At 38.8% G+C, this 17,537-nt stretch overlaps 1 protein-coding gene and 1 non-coding gene across 2 annotated transcripts; both read right to left on the bottom strand.

The window, feature by feature from the left end:
• Positions 1-464: 464 nt before the first annotated feature.
• On the bottom strand, positions 465-572 carry LOC130972644 (small nucleolar RNA R71). Its single transcript, XR_009083807.1, has one exon. It is a non-coding gene; the product is annotated as a small nucleolar RNA R71 (small nucleolar RNA).
• An 8,184-nt stretch (positions 573-8,756) lies between these two features.
• LOC130966328 (uncharacterized) lies at positions 8,757-17,235 on the bottom strand. Its single transcript, XM_057891117.1, has 5 exons — positions 16,973-17,235; positions 16,816-16,927; positions 16,499-16,773; positions 15,456-16,246; positions 8,757-8,902 (listed from the first exon to the last, which is right to left on the bottom strand). Exons 1-5 carry the CDS (start codon positions 17,233-17,235, stop codon positions 8,757-8,759), a joined length of 1,587 nt encoding a protein of 528 aa, XP_057747100.1.
• Positions 17,236-17,537: the final 302 nt, after the last annotated feature.

Raw genomic sequence — 17,537 nt, 5'->3', positions numbered from 1 at the left:
AAGCTAAGGCACAACTCTCTGTAGAGGACCTAACAGAAATCTTCAAAGAAGAAGAACCCATGGCAGTCGAAAACAACAACAATGCAAACAATGCAAGGAAGGTGCTGGGTGACTTTACTGCACCTACTCCCGACTTCTATGGGAGAAGCATCTCTATCCCTACCATTGGAGCAAACAACTTTGAGCTTAAGCCTCAATTAGTTTCTCTAATGCAACAGAATTGCAAGTTCCATGGACTTCCATTGGAAGATCCTCATCAGTTCTTAGCTGAATTCTTGCAAATCTGTGACACTGTCAAGAATAATGGGGTTGACTCTGAGGTCTACAGACTTATGCTATTCCCTTTTGCTGTAAGAGACAGAGCTAGGACATGGTTGGACTCACAACCTAAAGAAAGTCTGGACTCATGGGAAAAGCTAGTCAATGCCTTCTTGGCAAAGTTCTTTCCACCTCAAAAATTGAGTAAGCTTAGAGTGGAAGTCCAAACCTTCAGACAGAAGGATGGAGAATCCCTCTATGAAGCTTGGGAAAGATACAAACAATTGATCAGAAAATGTCCTTCTGACATGCTTTCTGAATGGAGCATCATAGGTATTTTCTATGATGATCTCTCTGAACTGTCCAAGATGTCTTTGGATAGCTCTGCTGGAGGATCTCTTCATCTGAAGAAGACGCCTACAGAAGCTCAAGAACTAATTAAAATGGTTGCAAATAACCAATTCATGTACACTTCTGAAAGGAATCCTGTGAACAATGGGACAAATCAGAAGAAAGGAGTTCTTGAGATTGATACTCTGAATGCCATATTGGCTCAGAACAAAATATTGACTCAGCAAGTCAATATGATTTCTCAAAGTCTGTCTGGAATGCAAAATGCACCAAGCAGTACTAAGGATACTTCATCTGAAGAAGAAGCCTATGATCCTGAGAACCTTTCAATGGAAGAGGTAAATTACCTAGGAGAACCCTATGGAAACACCTATAATTCTTCATGGAGAAATCATCCAAATTTCTCGTGGAAGGATCAACAGAGACCTCAACAAGGTTTCAACAACAATAATGGTGGAAGAAATAGGTTTAGCAATGGCAAGCCTTTTCCATCATCTTCTCAGCAACAGACAGAGAATTCTAAGCAGAACCCCTCTGACTTAGCAACTATGGTCTCTGATCTAATCAAAACCACTCAAAGTTTCATGACTGAAACAAGGTCCTCCATTAGGAATTTGGAGGCACAAGTGGGACAGCTGAGCAAGAAAGTTACTGAACTCCCTCCTAGTACTCTCCCAAGCAATACAGAAGAAAATCCAAAAGGAGAGTGCAAGGCCATCAACATAGCCGAATGTGGAGAGGAAGAAAAGGAAGTGAACGCCACTGAGGAAGACCTCAATGGGCGTCCACTGACCTCCACTGAGTTCCCCAATGAGGAACCATGGGAATCTGAGGCTCAAAATGAGACCATAGAGATTCCATTGGACTTACTTCTGCCTTTCATGAGCTCTGATGAGTATTCTTCCTCTGAAGAGGATGAGTATGTCACTGAAGAGCAAGTTGCTAAATACCTTGGAGCAATCATGAAGCTAAATGACAAGTTATTTGGAAATGAGACTTGGGAGGATGAACCTCATTTGCTCACCAAAGAATTGGATGACTTGTCTAGGCAGAAATTACCTCAAAAGAGACAGGACCCTGGGAAGTTCTCCATACCTTGTACCATAGGCACCATAACCTTCAAGAAGGCTCTGTGTGACTTAGGGTCAAGTATAAACCTCATGCCTCTCTCTGTAATGGAGAAGCTAGGGATCTTTGAGGTGCAAGCTGCAAGAATCTCACTAGAGATGGCAGATAATTCAAGAAAACAAGCTTATGGACTTGTAGAGGATGTTTTGGTGAAGATTGAAGACCATTACATCCCTGCTAATTTCATAGTCCTAGAGACTGGGAAGTGCATGGATGAATCTATCATCCTTGGCAGACCCTTCCTAGCCACAGCAAAGGCTGTGATTGATGTTGATAGAGGTGAACTGATCATTCAAGTGAATGAAGAATCCTTTGTGTTTAAGGCTCAAGGATATCCCTCTGTCACCATGGAGAGGAAGCATGAAGAGCTTCCCTCAAATCAGAGTCAAACAGAGCCACCACAGTCAAACTCTAAGTTTGGTATTGGGAGGCCACAACCAAACTCTAAGTTTGGTGTTGAACCCCCACATTCAAACTCTAAGTTTGGTGTTGGGAGGTTCCAACATTGCTCTGAGTATCTGTGAGGCTCCATGAGAGCCCACTGTCAAGCTACTGACATTAAAGAAGCGCTTGTTGGGAGGCAACCCAATATTATATTTTATCTATTTTTCTTTGTTATTTTATGTTTTCTGTAGGTTGATGATCATGAGAAGTCACAAAATCAATTGAAAAAGCAAAAACAGAATGAAAAACAGGAAGAAAAATAGCACACCCTGGAGGAAGAACCTACTGGCGTTTAAACGCCAGTAAGGCTAGCAGATGGGCGTTTAACGCCCAGTCTGGCACCATTCTGGGCGTTTAACGCCAGAAAGGGGCACCAGACTGGCGTTAAACGCCAGGAAAGGGCAAGAACTTGGCGTTAAATGCCAGAAATGGGCACCAGCCCGACGTTTAACGCCAGAAGTGGCTCAAAATACGTTTTTGCATGCCATTTGGTGCAGGGATGACTTTTCCTTGACACCTCAGGATCTGTGGACCCCACAGGATCCCCACCAACCCCACCACTCTCTCTCTTCTTCACCCATTCACCAATCACCTCAATACCTCTTCCCCCAAAACCCTTCACCTATCAAATCCCATCTTCTCTTCACCACTCACATCCATCCTTCATAAAACCCCACCTACCTCACCCTTCGAATTCAAACCACTTTCCCTCCCAAACCCACCCATACATGACCGAACCATGAGCCCCCCTCTCCTATATAAACTCTTCTTCACCCCTTTATTTTCACACAACCTAAACACCACTTCTCCCCCTCTTTGACCGAACACAAAGCCATTCCCTTCTTCCTTATTTCTTCTTCTTCTCCTCTATTCTTTCTTCTTTTGCTCGAGGACGAGCAAACCTTTTAAGTTTGGTGTGGTAAAAGCATTGCTTTTTGTTTTTCCATAACCATTTATGGCATCCAAGGCCGGAGAAACCTCTAGAAAAAGGAAAGGGAAGGCAAAAGCCTCCTCCTCCGAGTCATGGGAGATGGAGAGATTCATCTCAAGGGTGCATCAAGACCACTTCTATGAAGTTGTGGCCATGAAAAAGGGTCAACTTTGATCAAAGGTTGGACCAAGTCCTCATAGACATTTATGAAGAGGGCGTTCAATGAAAGAGAGATTCAAGAGGGAAGCCGGTTCAACTGAGAAGGCATGACCTCAAGCCCATCACTAAGAAAAGGATGGAGCAAACAAGAGACCCCTCTCATCATGAGATCCCTGAGATGCCTCAAGGGATGCACTTTCCTCCACAAGACTATTGGGAGCAACTGAACACCTCCCTAGGAGAATTGAGTTCCAACATGGGACAACTAAGGGTGGAGCACCAAGAACATTCCATCCTCCTCCATGAAATTAGAGAAGATCAGAGAATCATGAGAGAGGAGCAACAAAGACAAGGAAGAGACATTGAGGAGCTCAAGCACTCCATAAGACCTTCAAGAGGAAGAACAAGCCGCCATCACTAAGGTGGACCCGTTCTTTAATCTCCTTGTTCTTTATTTTACTGTTTTTCGAATTTTAGTGCTTATGTTTATCTATGTTTGTGTCTTGTGATCATTAGTGTCTATGCATAAAAGTTATGAATGTCCTATGAATCCATCACCTCTCTTGAATAAAAAATGTTCTTAATTGAAAAAAGAAAGAATTGCATGAATTTTGAATTTTATAACAGTTTGATTATTTTGATGTGGTGGCAATACTTTTGTTTTCTGAATGTATGCTTAAACAGTGCATATGTCTTTTGAATTTGTGGTTCATGATTGGTTGGCTCTTGAAGGAATGATGAAAAAAGAGACATGTTACTGAGGATCTGAAAAATCATTAAAAATGATTCTTGAAGCAAGAAAAAGCAGTGAATACAAAAAAAAAACGAAAAAAAAAAGAGAAAGAGAAAACGAAAAAAAAAGAGAAATAAAGTTGTGATCCAAGGCAAAAAGAGTGTGCTTAAGAACCCTGGACACCTCTAGTTGGGGACTCTAGCAAAGCTGAGTCACAATCTGAAAAGGTTCACCCAATTATGTGTCTGTGGCATGTATGTATCCGGTGGTAATACTGGAAGACAGAGTGCTTTGGGCCACAGCCAAGACTCAATAAGTAGCTATGTTCAAGAATCATCATACCTAACTAGGAGAATCAATGACACTATCTGGATTCTGAGTTCCTAAAGAAGCCAATCATTCTGAATTTCAAAGGATAGAGTGAGATGCCAAAACTATTCAGAGGCAAAAAGCTAAAAGCCCCGCTCATCTAATTAATACTGATCTTCATAGATGTTTTTGGAATTCATTGTATATTCTCTTCTTTTTTTATCCTATTTGATTTTCAGTTGCTTGAGGACAAGCAACAATTTAAGTTTGGTGTTGTGATGAGCGGATAATTTGTACGCTTTTTGGCATTGTTTTTAGTATGTTTTTAGTATGATCTAGTTAGTTTTTAGTATATTTTTATTAGTTTTTAGTTAAAATTCACTTTTCTGGACTTTACTATGAGTTTGTGTGTTTTTCTGTGATTTCAGGTATTTTCTGGCTGAAATTGAGGGACCTGAGCAAAAATCTGATCCAGAGACTGAAAAGGACTGTAGATGCTGTTGGATTCTGACCTCCCTGCACTCGAAGTGGATTTTCTGGAGTTACAGAAGCCCAATTGGCGCGCTCTCAACGGCGTTGGAAAGTAGACATCCTGGGCTTTCCAGCAATATATGATAGTCCATACTTTGCCCAAGATTTGATGGCCCAAACCGGCGTTCAAAGTCACCTTCAGAATTCCCAGTGTTAAACGCCGGAACTGGCACCAAAATGGGAGTTAAACGCCCAAACTGGCACAAAAGCTGGCGTTTAACTCCAAGAGAAGTCTCTACACGAAAATGTTTCACCATGTGGGCCCGGAAGTGGATTTTTATGTCATTTACTCATCTTTGTAATTCTTAAGCTACTAGTTCCCTATAAATAGGACCTTTTACTATTGTATTTTTCAGCTTTTGATCATGTTTTGATGATTGAACCCTCTTTGGGAGGCTGGCCTCATGGCCATGCCTAGACCTTGTTCTTATGTATTTTCAACGGTGGAGTTTCTACACACCATAGATTAAGGTGTGGAGCTCTGCTGTACCTCGAGTATTAATGCAATTACTATTGTTCTTCTATTCAATTCCGCTTGTTCTTGTTCTAAGATATCACTTGTTCTTCAACTTGATGAATGTGATGATCCGTGACACTCATCATCATTCTCACCTATGAACGTGTGACTGACAACCACCTCCGTTCTACCTTCGATTGGGTGAATATATCTTGGATTCCTGATACACGATGCATGGTTTATCGCCTGACAACCGAGTGCTCGCCTGACAACCGAGCCAGCCATTCCGTGAGATCAGAGTCTTTGTGGTATAGGCAAGAACTGATGGCGGCATTCAAGAGAATCCGGAAGGTCTAACCTTGTCTGTGGTATTCTGAGTAGGATTCAATGATTGAATGACTGTGACGTGCTTCAAACTCTTGAAGCCGGGGCGTTAGTGACAGACGCAAAAGAATCACTGGATTCTATTCCGGCCTGATCGAGAACCGACAGATGGATAGCCGTGCCGTGACAGGGTGCGTTGAACATTTCCACTGAGAGGATGGGAGGTAGCCACTGACAACGGTGAAACCCTTGCATAAGCTTGCCATGGAAAGGAGTAAGAAGGATTGGATGAAGACAGTAGGAAAGCAGAGAGACGGAAGGGACCAAGCATCTCCATTTGCTTATCTGAAGCTCTTACCAATGAATTGCATAAGTATCTCTATCTTTATCTTTATGTTTTATTCATATATCATCTATACCCATTTGAGTCTGCCTGACTAAGATTTACAAGGTGACCATAGCTTGCTTCATACCAACAATCTCCGTGGGATCGACCCTTACTCGCGTAAGGTTTATTACTTGGACGACCCAGTGCACTTGCTGGTTAGTTGTGCGGAGTTGTGATAGAGAGTTGAGATTGCAATGAGCATACCATGTTGATGGCGCCATTGATGATCACAATTTCGTGCACCAGTTTTCTTCACATTCATAGTTTTAGAGTTTTAGTGCCTTGCTTTGGATATTGAGAAGATTCATTACCTCCGTTGGAGCTTCCTCATTCTAGTTTGTTTCTCTATTCCTTTACTCTTTTATTTCCCATTGACTCTATTTATATAAGTATGTTCATGATTTTGGGATTTATTAATGCAAAGAACCATTTTTACTTTTAATTGAATTTTAGTTATTAATTATCATATCTTTCTTTTATTCCTCTCTTAATTCTGTGAAAGTTATATTCATGATAATGGAGTAGTTCCCTAACTTGATTGGGAGTTGATTAAAAGGAGAACCTTGAGTTAGAATACTCAAGTGTTAATATTAATTGGAAGTTGTTGGCTAATTCTCCTGTCTTCGACTTTAATCCTTTCTTAGGAAAGGATTAGGACGCAAGCAATAGGATTAGTTTGAGAGTACTTGACTTTCCCTTATATAATAAGGGATAACTAAGTAGGATAACAACCCTTTTATTATTACACTTGAGAGAATTTAACAGGGATAGAACTTCCATTTAATCTTCTCTCGGTCAAGACTTTTATTTAAATTACATAAATTCTCAATCATTTATTTCTCTGTTTCTCAAAATAAAAAATTTCCTGAAAAATATTTGATTAATAAAATAGTACTCTTTCTGCAACTCGTTGAGAGACGACCTGGGATACTTGCAACGTTGTTTTCTCTATAAACTCTTGATCGGTGATTTTTCCGTACGTCATTGACATGAACACAGAAGTTGCAACGTCAAGCTAATGATGATAAAATAGTGCTTCATGGGAGGCAACCCATGCAAAGTATCCTTTTAATTTTATACTTTAGTAGTTAGAAATAAAATGTTTCTTCATATGCATTTAAGGGAACAAAATCAACTGTGAAAGAAGGTCACTGATTTTACATGTAGCTTATGATGGACACCAAGTTTGGTGTGAACAAAAACTCTTTAAGATAGCATCCTGAGACATTAACATTAATTGAGTCTATCTGAGTGAGTTAGTTCATTAATATTGCAGCTTATAGTCACAATCTAAGTTTGGTGTTCCACAAGCTACTTAGATAGTGCATTTAAAGACAATTTGATTTATTCTCCCTTAATCATAAGAAAGTAACATTTAAAAAAAAAACACACACACGTTAATTCTCTTTCTCGTAGAACATCAAGTTAATAATTTCATTCTTTTTGTTTTCAATTGTTTTTTCACCACCACCAACTATTTTTATCTTTATCTCAGAGATGGAGTTGATATTTTGTTTTATCTTGTAGGAAAGAAAAGAAGGAATATGTGATGGAAGCTAGGAGACAAGCGGATAGCAAGGAAGGATTCACATGGACAAGGAAAGAAATCGGACAGCATAATGAATCACATGGCTTGGAGCTTTGTGCCTTGGGAAGAGCACCTTGACATGCAGTAGCTAGCTAGGACACTCGCACTCCCAATGCCATGACTGGGCTACAATTGCCACCACAACCAACCTCAATCCTTATCTTCATTCCCCCGCCTCATATGAGACATCCATCTTCATCATACTCACTTAATCCTCACCCTCCATTTCAATATAGCTGAACCATTACCCCCTTTGTCCTGCTCCAATAACTTTTTCCCTTGCTTTAAATTGACAAGTAACATTTCCTTTGCTCACATACCTTTGCCTTATTCATAAGATCTCCTCATGCAATCCAAATCTTTTTTTTTCCAAACCAAGAGAATGACACCGTGCCCATTCCACCTCTTTTCTTCCTAAGCTTTACTTTATCCAAGATTTTCTTCTTAATCCCACTTCATCACTGCCAACAGTGTTCATACACCTTATTTCCTAGCCCTTTTCTTCTCACTTTTGCTCATAACTCTTCTTGTGCTTGAGGACAAGCACCACTCTAAGTTTGGTGTTGTGGATTTGGCCTCCTCCTTCTCCATTCAATGGCCTTACCAAGTTTTAAAAGAAGAAAAGGGGAGCAACTGGTTAAAGATGAACCAACCACTTATGAGAAAAAGAGATTCAAATCTCAATTTCATGAGTTATAATATCATGGGTAGATAGAGGAGAAAGAAGTCATTCTAGAGATCAGATTCAAATTGAAGGAAGGTGATTACCCCATAATAAGGAAAGTAATTGAAAAGAGAATATGGGAACTCCTGAGTGAACCTTTGACAGACATAAGTGCAACTATGATACAGGAGTTCTGTGCAAATGCAGTAAGGCAAAGCAAAACTAGCCTCCCTTACAAAAGTTATGTTAGGAGAGTTAAAGTGGACTTCATCCCAGCAACAATCATGTGGGTTCTACAAATAAGAGCAATACCTTTCAGAGAGCCCATTTTTAAAGAAAGAATAAAGGGCGAGAATGACCCTGATGAGTTGGTGAATGATATATGTATGGAAGGCAAAGACTGTGTTTGAGATTTAAATGGGAATCCAAGCCACTTGAAGAGGATTGATCTCTCACCTGAGGTCAAGGTTTGGTATGAAATAGTGAGAAGATCAATACTCCTCACTAGAAATATATGAGGGCTCAGGAGCAGCAACAAGAGCAATATATGAGGTCTCATGAACAACAAATGAGGACTCAGGAGCAGCAACAAGAGCAATACATGAAAATGATGGAGCAATGACGTGGCAAAAAATCACTGATCAAGAGTTTATCAAGAAAAGGCGTTGCAAGTATAGCTCTTAATCAATGAAGATTCCACGTATCAATTTAAAAGAGTTGTCACAAAATTTTAGAAATAAAATATTGGGAGTATGAGTCCCAGGTCATCTCCCAACGAGTTGCAGAGAGAATGCTAATTTATTAATTAGGGGTTTTCAAGAGAGTTGAGTTAGATAATGAGAAATTAAATAGTTGTAAACTAAAGAAATAAAAACTAAGAATGATTATTAATATTCTAAAAAGGCCTTGACTGGGGAAATAATCAATTGGAAGTTCTATCCTTGTTGGGATCTCTTAGGTGTAGTATCAAAAAGGTTGTTGTTTTCACTTAATTAACCCTTACTAGATAAAGGAAAGTCAAGTGATTGAGCTAACTCTTATTCGGAAATCCTAGTCCTCTCCCTTGGGAAGGTCTAGAGTTAGTAAATACAGAACTAGCCAACAACTTCCAGTTTAATCTGCACTTAAGCCTTCTAACTCAAGTGTCTCCTTTTAATCAACCCCATGTCAAGTAGGGGATCTACTCCATTGACATGAATATAATACTCAGAAAAATATAAGAAGAAGACATAATAAATTAAATAAAACAGAGACTGAAAAATTAATTAAAAATAAAAATAATCCTCTGTATCAACAATCCATGAAAATAATCCAATTACCACTTTAAAGAAGAATTAAGAATATGGAATAAATAAAAGAGCAAGTAAGGAAACAAACTAGAATAGTATCTTCAATGGAGGTGATGACTCTTCAATATCCGAGGCAAAAAGCATAGAACTAATAAACTATGAATGTAAAGAGAACCTAGAGGAAGAGTAGTTCCTCTCTAAATTCAGATTTAAAATCCTAAAACTATTCTAATGAGAATGTGTGTTGATGTGTGTTGAGTCTCTGTACGTTCCCTGGCTTTATTCTGTGTTTCTAGGCCGAAAACTGGGTCAAAGCTCGGCTCGAAATTGCCCCCAGCATTTTCTATTATTTTTGCAGATCGCACAAGTCACGCGTACGCGTCGGTCAAGCGTGCGCGTTATTCATCGATTTTCCTTGTCACGTGTACGCGTCGTCCACGCATGCGCGTCGTTCGTGCAGACTCCAATCTGCGCGTACGCGTCAGGCACGCGCACGCGTCACTGTGATTTTCTCCATTCGGCACGCTCGCGTGAGCCACGCGCGCGCGCCGATGCTCACTGGTCATCTCCTTAGTTTCTTCTGTTCCTTCCATTTTTGCAAGCTTCCTCTCCATTCTCTAAGTCATTCCTGCCCTGTGAAGCCTAAAACACTTAACACATGGATCACGGCATCGAATGGTATAAAGGAGAATTGAAATACACAAATTAAAGATCTCTAGGAAGCAAGTTTTCAACCATAGAACAAACTTAGGAAGGGATTGTAAAATCATGCAGTTCATATGAATAAGTGGGTAAAGATTTGATAAAACCACTCAATTAAACACAAGATAAACCTTAAAATAGTGGTTTATCAAGCAGGAATAGAATTTCCAGCACAGAATAAGGGATCAACAAAGAGACTTTCAAGCAAGACTATAGGATCAGCATAGGGAGCAATCAAATCAATTCCAAGAGTCTTTCAACAAAATATCTTAATGACAAGATCAGCTTGAAGGATATCTCCAAAATTTTCTACGCTGGAAAAACATATATCATACTGCTGGAGAGGCCATGCACTCGGATAGAGTGCAATATGACATAGATACACAAGTCAAGCTTAACTACCTGACTATCAGCATGCCAGTGTTGAATCGGGAGATTAGACCATTCTCACAATGTCCTAAATTAGGAAAGTTACAAACAGCCAGAGCAAAAAGAAATCAGGAGAAAATGAAACAACACATGATGGATGCTGGGGTATGGGATGAAGTAGAACAAATTGAAAAACAAGAAGAAGCAAAGAGGAAGAAAAAGCAGGAGTCAAGGAACAAAGAGAAGAAAGGAGAGTCAAGCAAAGGGAAGGTCCACAAAAATTAGAGGTGGTGAAGGTCCTTTCATAGTCTTAATAAATAAAGAAGATGCATATATGAAAAATGATATGCCTTCCAAGTTTTCATGTTCTGCACTTCTATGTTAGATTAAGCATGTTAGATTAAGCTTTTATGTTCTGCATTTTTTTTATGATTGGTTGTGCTGCTTGTGTGGTACTCATCGACTTAAAATGTTTGTTTAGCATAGTTTCTTTGTGGCTTAATGACCATGATGCTTGATATCTCACAGCACCATACTCTTGAAAAATTGCTTGCACTTAATATCTCTAAAAATGTAAACAGAGAACATTTCTTTGAAAAGAAGGATTGAGGAATCCTAAAAATGTTGAGGCAAGCAAAAAATTAAGAGAAGTGGTGGTTCTGATTGTATGATTGTGTACTGAGGTTGCATGTTTGTGAAAACTTGCATGGGAGCTCATAGGTAGGAAATAAAGTTTAGAAAAGTATTATGGAAATTCTCAAACATCTATTGATCCAAAAAGCAGCAATAAAAAAAAACAAAAGAAACAGAAAAACAAAGAACAAGTCACAAGGCTCTGAGCATCAATTACTAGGAAGAAAAAAGAAAGAAATAAGAACTCAAAGAGTTACTATCCTAGTTAAATGCTTGTGGTAGAATTTTGTCAAAGAGAGAGGCTTGAGCAAGTAAAACCTAAGGGGTGCTTTAACACCTAATACCTTAGACCAATTGGTTTGGGAGTATTGATTGAAAGCTTATCTTAAAAAGCCGTTTTGAGATATGACACCAATAGTCAAGGCCAAGATACAGATAAAGAAAAGAAAAAAACTGCTTCAAGGTGATTATCTATAGAGAGATTTCCACAATATCATTTAAATGAAGGTCCTAAGATCTAAGACTTCCAAAATGTAGGGACTAATAAGCACTGGAATCCTTGCATGAGCATATCATTCAGAGTTCACCCCACTATCACTTAATCACTTCACTCACAAAGGCATTATAAGAATTTCTTCAACCCATTCCAATTAAAAGAAACCTTTGTGCATATTTCTTTTCTTGCTTGAGGACAAGCAAGGTTTTAAGTTTAGTGTTGTGATGCATTCACATTATTGTTAGATTAGCTAGTTAGTTTAAGTAGTTTTAGCTTAATTTTGTGCCTTTTCTTTGAAATAAACAAGTACTTGAATGAAGTTTCTCATTATACACTAATATATCAAGAACTAAGTGATTTTGTTGAGATTCCATGAAAAGAACATAAGAAAGTGTTGAAAACTTGAATTATAAAAATCGAGAGATGCAGAGCTTTGATTGGATGTTGTTTTATGATCATGACAGGGGAGAAGAGCGCTATGCTCGTTTGAGGAACGCTACGTTCTCTTGAAGCACAATCTTGGCGCTACGCTCCCTCTTTCAAAGAGCGCTACGTTCTTCACCCAAGATATTTTGACTTGTGACGCGTACGCATGGGTGACACGTACGCGTGGAAGTCGCATCTTCGAAAGGGCACAAGTACGCGTGGACGACGCGTACACGTGGAAAGGATCTACGCTCTTCACTCAAGAGCGCTGCGTTCTTCATTACAGAGCACCTGCGACAACATTCGAAGTTGTGATTTGAAATTTGGCCATCGACGCGTACGAGTGAATGGCGCGTACGTGTGGTTGTGGCATTTGTGAAGGGTTATGCAAACACGTGGATGGAGCAGCAGCGTGGAAGTGACATTGTGCAATCCACGCGTACGTGTGTATGACGCGTACGCATGGGAGAGCGTTCTTGGCGCGAGCGCTATCCTCTCTTGGAGAGTGCTGCAAGGACGCAGAGGCGTATAGGATGCGTACGCGTTATAAGTACTGAGATGCCATTGACGTGCACGCGTAGGAGACGCGTATACGTGGGTATGCGAATGCTCCACTCTCATCAAGTGCGCTACGTTCGCCTAAAGCTGGGTTCGTCCAAGTACAAACAAAAAGGCCCAATTAAAGCAACTTTCAAGTACAATTGAAGAAGCCACTAAACCAGTATAAAAGGGGGGAATATTGAATCACAAAGGGCTTTAGCTGGATATTCTTTTAGATATCTTTTGTACTTTTTACACCTTTTGAATTTTACTTTCTGCACTCAGATTATAGATCACTTTCTCCGTTTTACTTTTATTAGAAACTTTCTTTTCTTTCTCATTTCTATGCTTAGTTTAATTTCCAGTTTTGAATTTCAATTTGTATTTGGAGCTATGAGTCACTAAATCCCATTTTCACTAGGGGGAGGAGCTCTGTTGGTTTCAATGAATTAATAATTCTTCTTTTCCTCTCAATTCAAGTGGAGTTATCTAAGAAGGAACTCTTGTTCTTCACAGATTCAATTACTATCGAGAGAGGGATTGAATATATTTAAATTATGTGATAAACTTGAGAAAGGAGTAACAGAAGTCAGTTTAGAGTTTATCCTCTCGTAATTCTCTTGATTGATATATTCTGGGTTGGTATGTGAGATGTAACCACCCTGAATTGAGATCCTGAGAGTTGTGTGGCATTGAGGATTATTTATTGAACTTCATCTCTTCTCATGACCAATTAGATCACGAGAGTGGCAATTGATTGTGATGAGAGAAATTGAGTCACCAAGAGATTGGGACGCAATTACTTACAATCTGCCATGGATCTATCTTACATGATTGAGAAGGAATTGAAAACCATTAATTCTTGAGAAATTAGCATCTCTGATCCCTAGTGATCTCACCCATCATCAATCTTTACCTCTGTTCTTTTGAATTTTTCATCATCCAATACCCAATTCCCTTGTTTACATTCCTGCAATTTAACATTTCTGCAATTTACATTCAGCTTTTAATTACTTGCAATTTACTCTTCTTCTATTTACAACTCAGTTCTTATTTTCTTGCACTTTAAGTTTCTGCTAATACATTTCCAGTCATTTATTTCATTCACTTTACTTCCAGTCATTATAGTTTCTTGTCATTTATAATTCTACACTTTATTTTCAAGTTAAATTTATCAAGAAATCACAATTTGTTTGCCTAACTTGAACATCATTTAACTAAAATTGCTTAATCCACCAATCTCCGTGGGATCGACCTCACTCTAAGTGAGTTTTATTACTCAATGCGACCCAATATACTTGCCGTATAATTACATGAAATTAATTTTTACGTATCAGTGCGCGTCTGTCACGTGTGTACGCCGATGTATGCACTCCAAATTCTTGTTTTTCCATGAGTTCTCCACTTTGCATGCTTTTCTCTTCACTCCTTTGATCCGTTCATAGCCTTTTCAACCTAAATTCACTAACAAACACATCAAAATATTTAGTGGTATCAAAGGTGAATAAAAATTACCAATTTAAGGGCCTAAAAAGTATGTTTTCACTTTTAAGCACAAATTCAAGGAATTTTACAAAACCATGCGATTTCATTGAATAAATGTGGGAAAAGGTGATAAAATCCCCCAAATTAAGCACAAGATAAACCACAAAATTGGGGTTTATCACCGAGCAATTCTAATACAAAAACACCACAGGCATGTATCTTAAGAGTCAAAGCTATTGGTGCCTAGCTTATCTACTTGTTTCTTTCTTTTTGGTTGCCAACGTTGGTGCTGGCCGTTGGTGGCCCAACTTTGCCACCAACTTGGCTTTTCTTCCCTTTTTTCTTGATCTTTCTTTCTTACAAGGATTTTTATTTCTCAAAGGTTTCACATACAGCAACAAAGTTCATACTTTAAAAGACATTCTACCCTTCATCTTTATTAGTGAACTTGCTAAATAATCAAGCATGCACCACCACATAACCTTATTCTATTTCTTACCAAATTGGATTATTACTCTTTCTATGTTTCACAATATTTTTCTTTTATTCATGCAAAGGGGAACAAAGCATATATTCAAGCAAGAAATAAGCACTTAGACTAGCACACTTAGATGATAACTAAAAGACAGTAAACAAATAGAATGTGAACAACTTAAACTAATCAGCAGGGGTACGTTTAGATTTCTAATTAGAGCACTTCAAATCAGAAATAATTCGAAAATAATACAACCTCTAGGTATCTTCTTGCTTTGTCCTTCATCATCCTCCTTATCTTTTGTATTTTTCTTGGTGATGATGCATAGTCCTTCCAATAAATTGAATGACTTTCTGCAATGATAGTGGGAGTTGCTTGTCCCCCAAGCACTTAAAAGATGGTTAGCATGCATGAATGTTTGTAGGCTTTTAAACTTATTTTTGTGTGTGAACACCAAACTTACTTCCTTACCAGTGTCTATTATGCAGCAAATTGATTACACATATGAATCCTTGTGCTTTTATTCAGTAAGCTAGCTATGAACTAGAAGTTTAGCAACTGTCAAGTAATTTTCCTGATTGTTTTGGAGTTTATGAATCATGATGCTCTTTGGAGGGCTATAGTGTGTTCCCATGAAATCTAAGGTGGAACACCAAACTTAAAATCACACATTTACCCTTTTTATACTCATTTTGGTGTGCGACACCAAACTTAACTCCTTGCAATACATGGAAAGCTTAACTTCTTATTAAAACAACTAGGAAAAGAAAGTTACCTCTGGTTGGGTTACCTCCCAACAAGCACTTCTTTATCGTCATTAGATTGACGTTCTTCATTTTTGTCAAACTCAATTCATGAATGCTCTCCTCCTTGTTCCAAGGCCCTCCCAGGTAATGCTTCACTTTGTGACCATTTACTGTGAATGCGTCCTTTGTAGCTTCATTCAAAAGTTCAAGGCTTCCATGTGGGAAAACCTTAGTCACCAGATACGGGCTAGTCCATTTGGACTTGAGTTTACCAGGAAAAATCTTAATCCTGAAGTTATATAATAGCACCTGTTCTCCTGGCTCAAATTCTCTTCTTGAAATTTTCATGTCACGCCATCTTTTAGCTCTTTCTTTGTATATCTTAGCATTCTCATAAGCTTCCAATCTAAATTCATCCGGCTCATTGAATTGCAATAGCCTTTTCTCCCCTGATGCTTGAGAGTCAAGATTGAGGAGCTTAGTGGCCCAGAAAGCCTTGTGCTCGAGCTCAATAGGGAGATGGCATGATTTGCCATACATTAGCTGAAATGATGACCTCCCAATTGGCGTTTTGAATGCGGTTCTATATGCCCATAGGGCATCATCTAACTTCCTTGCCCAGTCTTTTATTGTGACCCCAACCGTTTTTTCTAAGATTCTCTTTAGCTCCCTGTTTGCCAATTCATCCTGGCCATTAGTTTGAGGGTGGTATAGTGTGGCCACTTTGTGAGTTACCCCATATTTGTGGAGTAGCTTTTCCATTTGTTTGTTGCAAAAGTGGCTGCCACCATTACTAATAAGGCTTTTAGGCACCCCATATCTGGTAAAGATGTATTTCTTAAGAAATTGGAGAAAATTGGTGCATCACATGTAGTTGTTGCTATGGCATCCACCCATTTGGAAACATATTCCACTGCTACCAATATGTATTTGAAGGAATATGATGGGGGAAAAAGGTCCTATGAAGTCTATGCCCCAAAGGTCAAATAGTTCCACTTCCAAAATGAAGTTTTGAGGTATTTCATTTCTCTTTTTTAGGCCTCCTACTCTTTGGAATTCATTTTATTGGTACATAAATTCTCTGGCATCCTTGAATATGGATGGCCAATAAAAGCCACTTTGAAGCACTTTAGCAGCTGTTCTTTCTAGCCCAAAATGTCCACCATAATCTGAACTATGGCAATACCACAGTATGTTTCTCATTTCACTTTCAGGGATACACCTTTTGATCATTCCATCTGGACATCTCTTGAACAAAAAGGGCTCCACCCACAAGAATTTCTTAGCCTCATTAAGCAACATCTTCACTTGTTGCTTGGTGAACTCTTCGGGAATCCTTCTTCCCACCTTGTAATTTGCAATATCAGCAAACCAAGGTGCTTGTTAGACTTGAAGAAGATGTTCATCTGGGAACTTCTCATTCACTGGTTGTGGTGCATCTTGGTTGATCTTTTGTGGTAATCTTGACAAATTGTCTGCAACTTGGTTCTCACTTCCTTTCCTATTCCTCACTTTAATGTCAAATTATTGTAGCAACAGCACCCACCTGATAAGCCTTGGCTTGGCATCCTGTTTAAACATGAGATACTTGAGAGTAGAATGGTCAGTATATACTACAACTTTTGAACCAATCAAGTATTGTCTAAATTTGTCAAATGCATATACAATTGCCAATACTTCTTTTTCTGTGGTAGTGCAATTTTTCTGTGCCTCATTTAACACTTTGCTTGCATAGTATATAACATGGTGCAACTTATCATTCTTTTGTCCCAGTACAACACCAATTGGAATATCACTTGCATCACACATGAGTTCAAAAGGAAGTCTCTATTCTAAGAGTGTGATCATTAGTGCTGTAGTGAGTTTGGTTTTCAGGGTTTCAAAAGCATGCTTGCATTTATCATCAAAGACAAAGGGATTATCAACCACTAGAAAATTTCTTAGTGGTTTAGCTATCTTCGAGAAATCTTTGATGATTCTCCTATAAAACCCAGCATGTCCAAGAAAACATCTCACTACCTTCACATTGACTGGTACAGGAAGCTTTTCTATGATCTCTATCTTAGGTTTGTCAACTTCTATACCCTTGCTTGAAACCTTATGCCCAAGAA

The sequence above is a fragment of the Arachis stenosperma genome, chromosome 3 (genome assembly GCF_014773155.1).
Source record: "Arachis stenosperma cultivar V10309 chromosome 3, arast.V10309.gnm1.PFL2, whole genome shotgun sequence".
Lineage (NCBI taxonomy): Eukaryota > Viridiplantae > Streptophyta > Magnoliopsida > Fabales > Fabaceae > Arachis > Arachis stenosperma.
This window is presented reverse-complemented; position numbering and strand designations above follow the sequence as displayed.

Bases quoted from the DNA above. Each gene is read 5' to 3' on its own strand.
- LOC130966328 (XM_057891117.1), bottom strand. From the start codon at position 17,235: ATGTGTGATGCAAGTGATATTCCAATTGGTGTTGTACTGGGACAAAAG. The intron at 16,928-16,972 runs GTGGGTGCTGTT...AGTGAGGAATAG, and splicing joins GCCAAGCCAAGGCTTATCAG to GAAAGGAAGTGAGAACCAAG. The intron at 8,903-15,455 runs GTAACTTTCTTT...ACTCTTGATCAG, and splicing joins GGGAGGTAACCCAACCAGAG to TGATTTTTTGCCACGTCATT.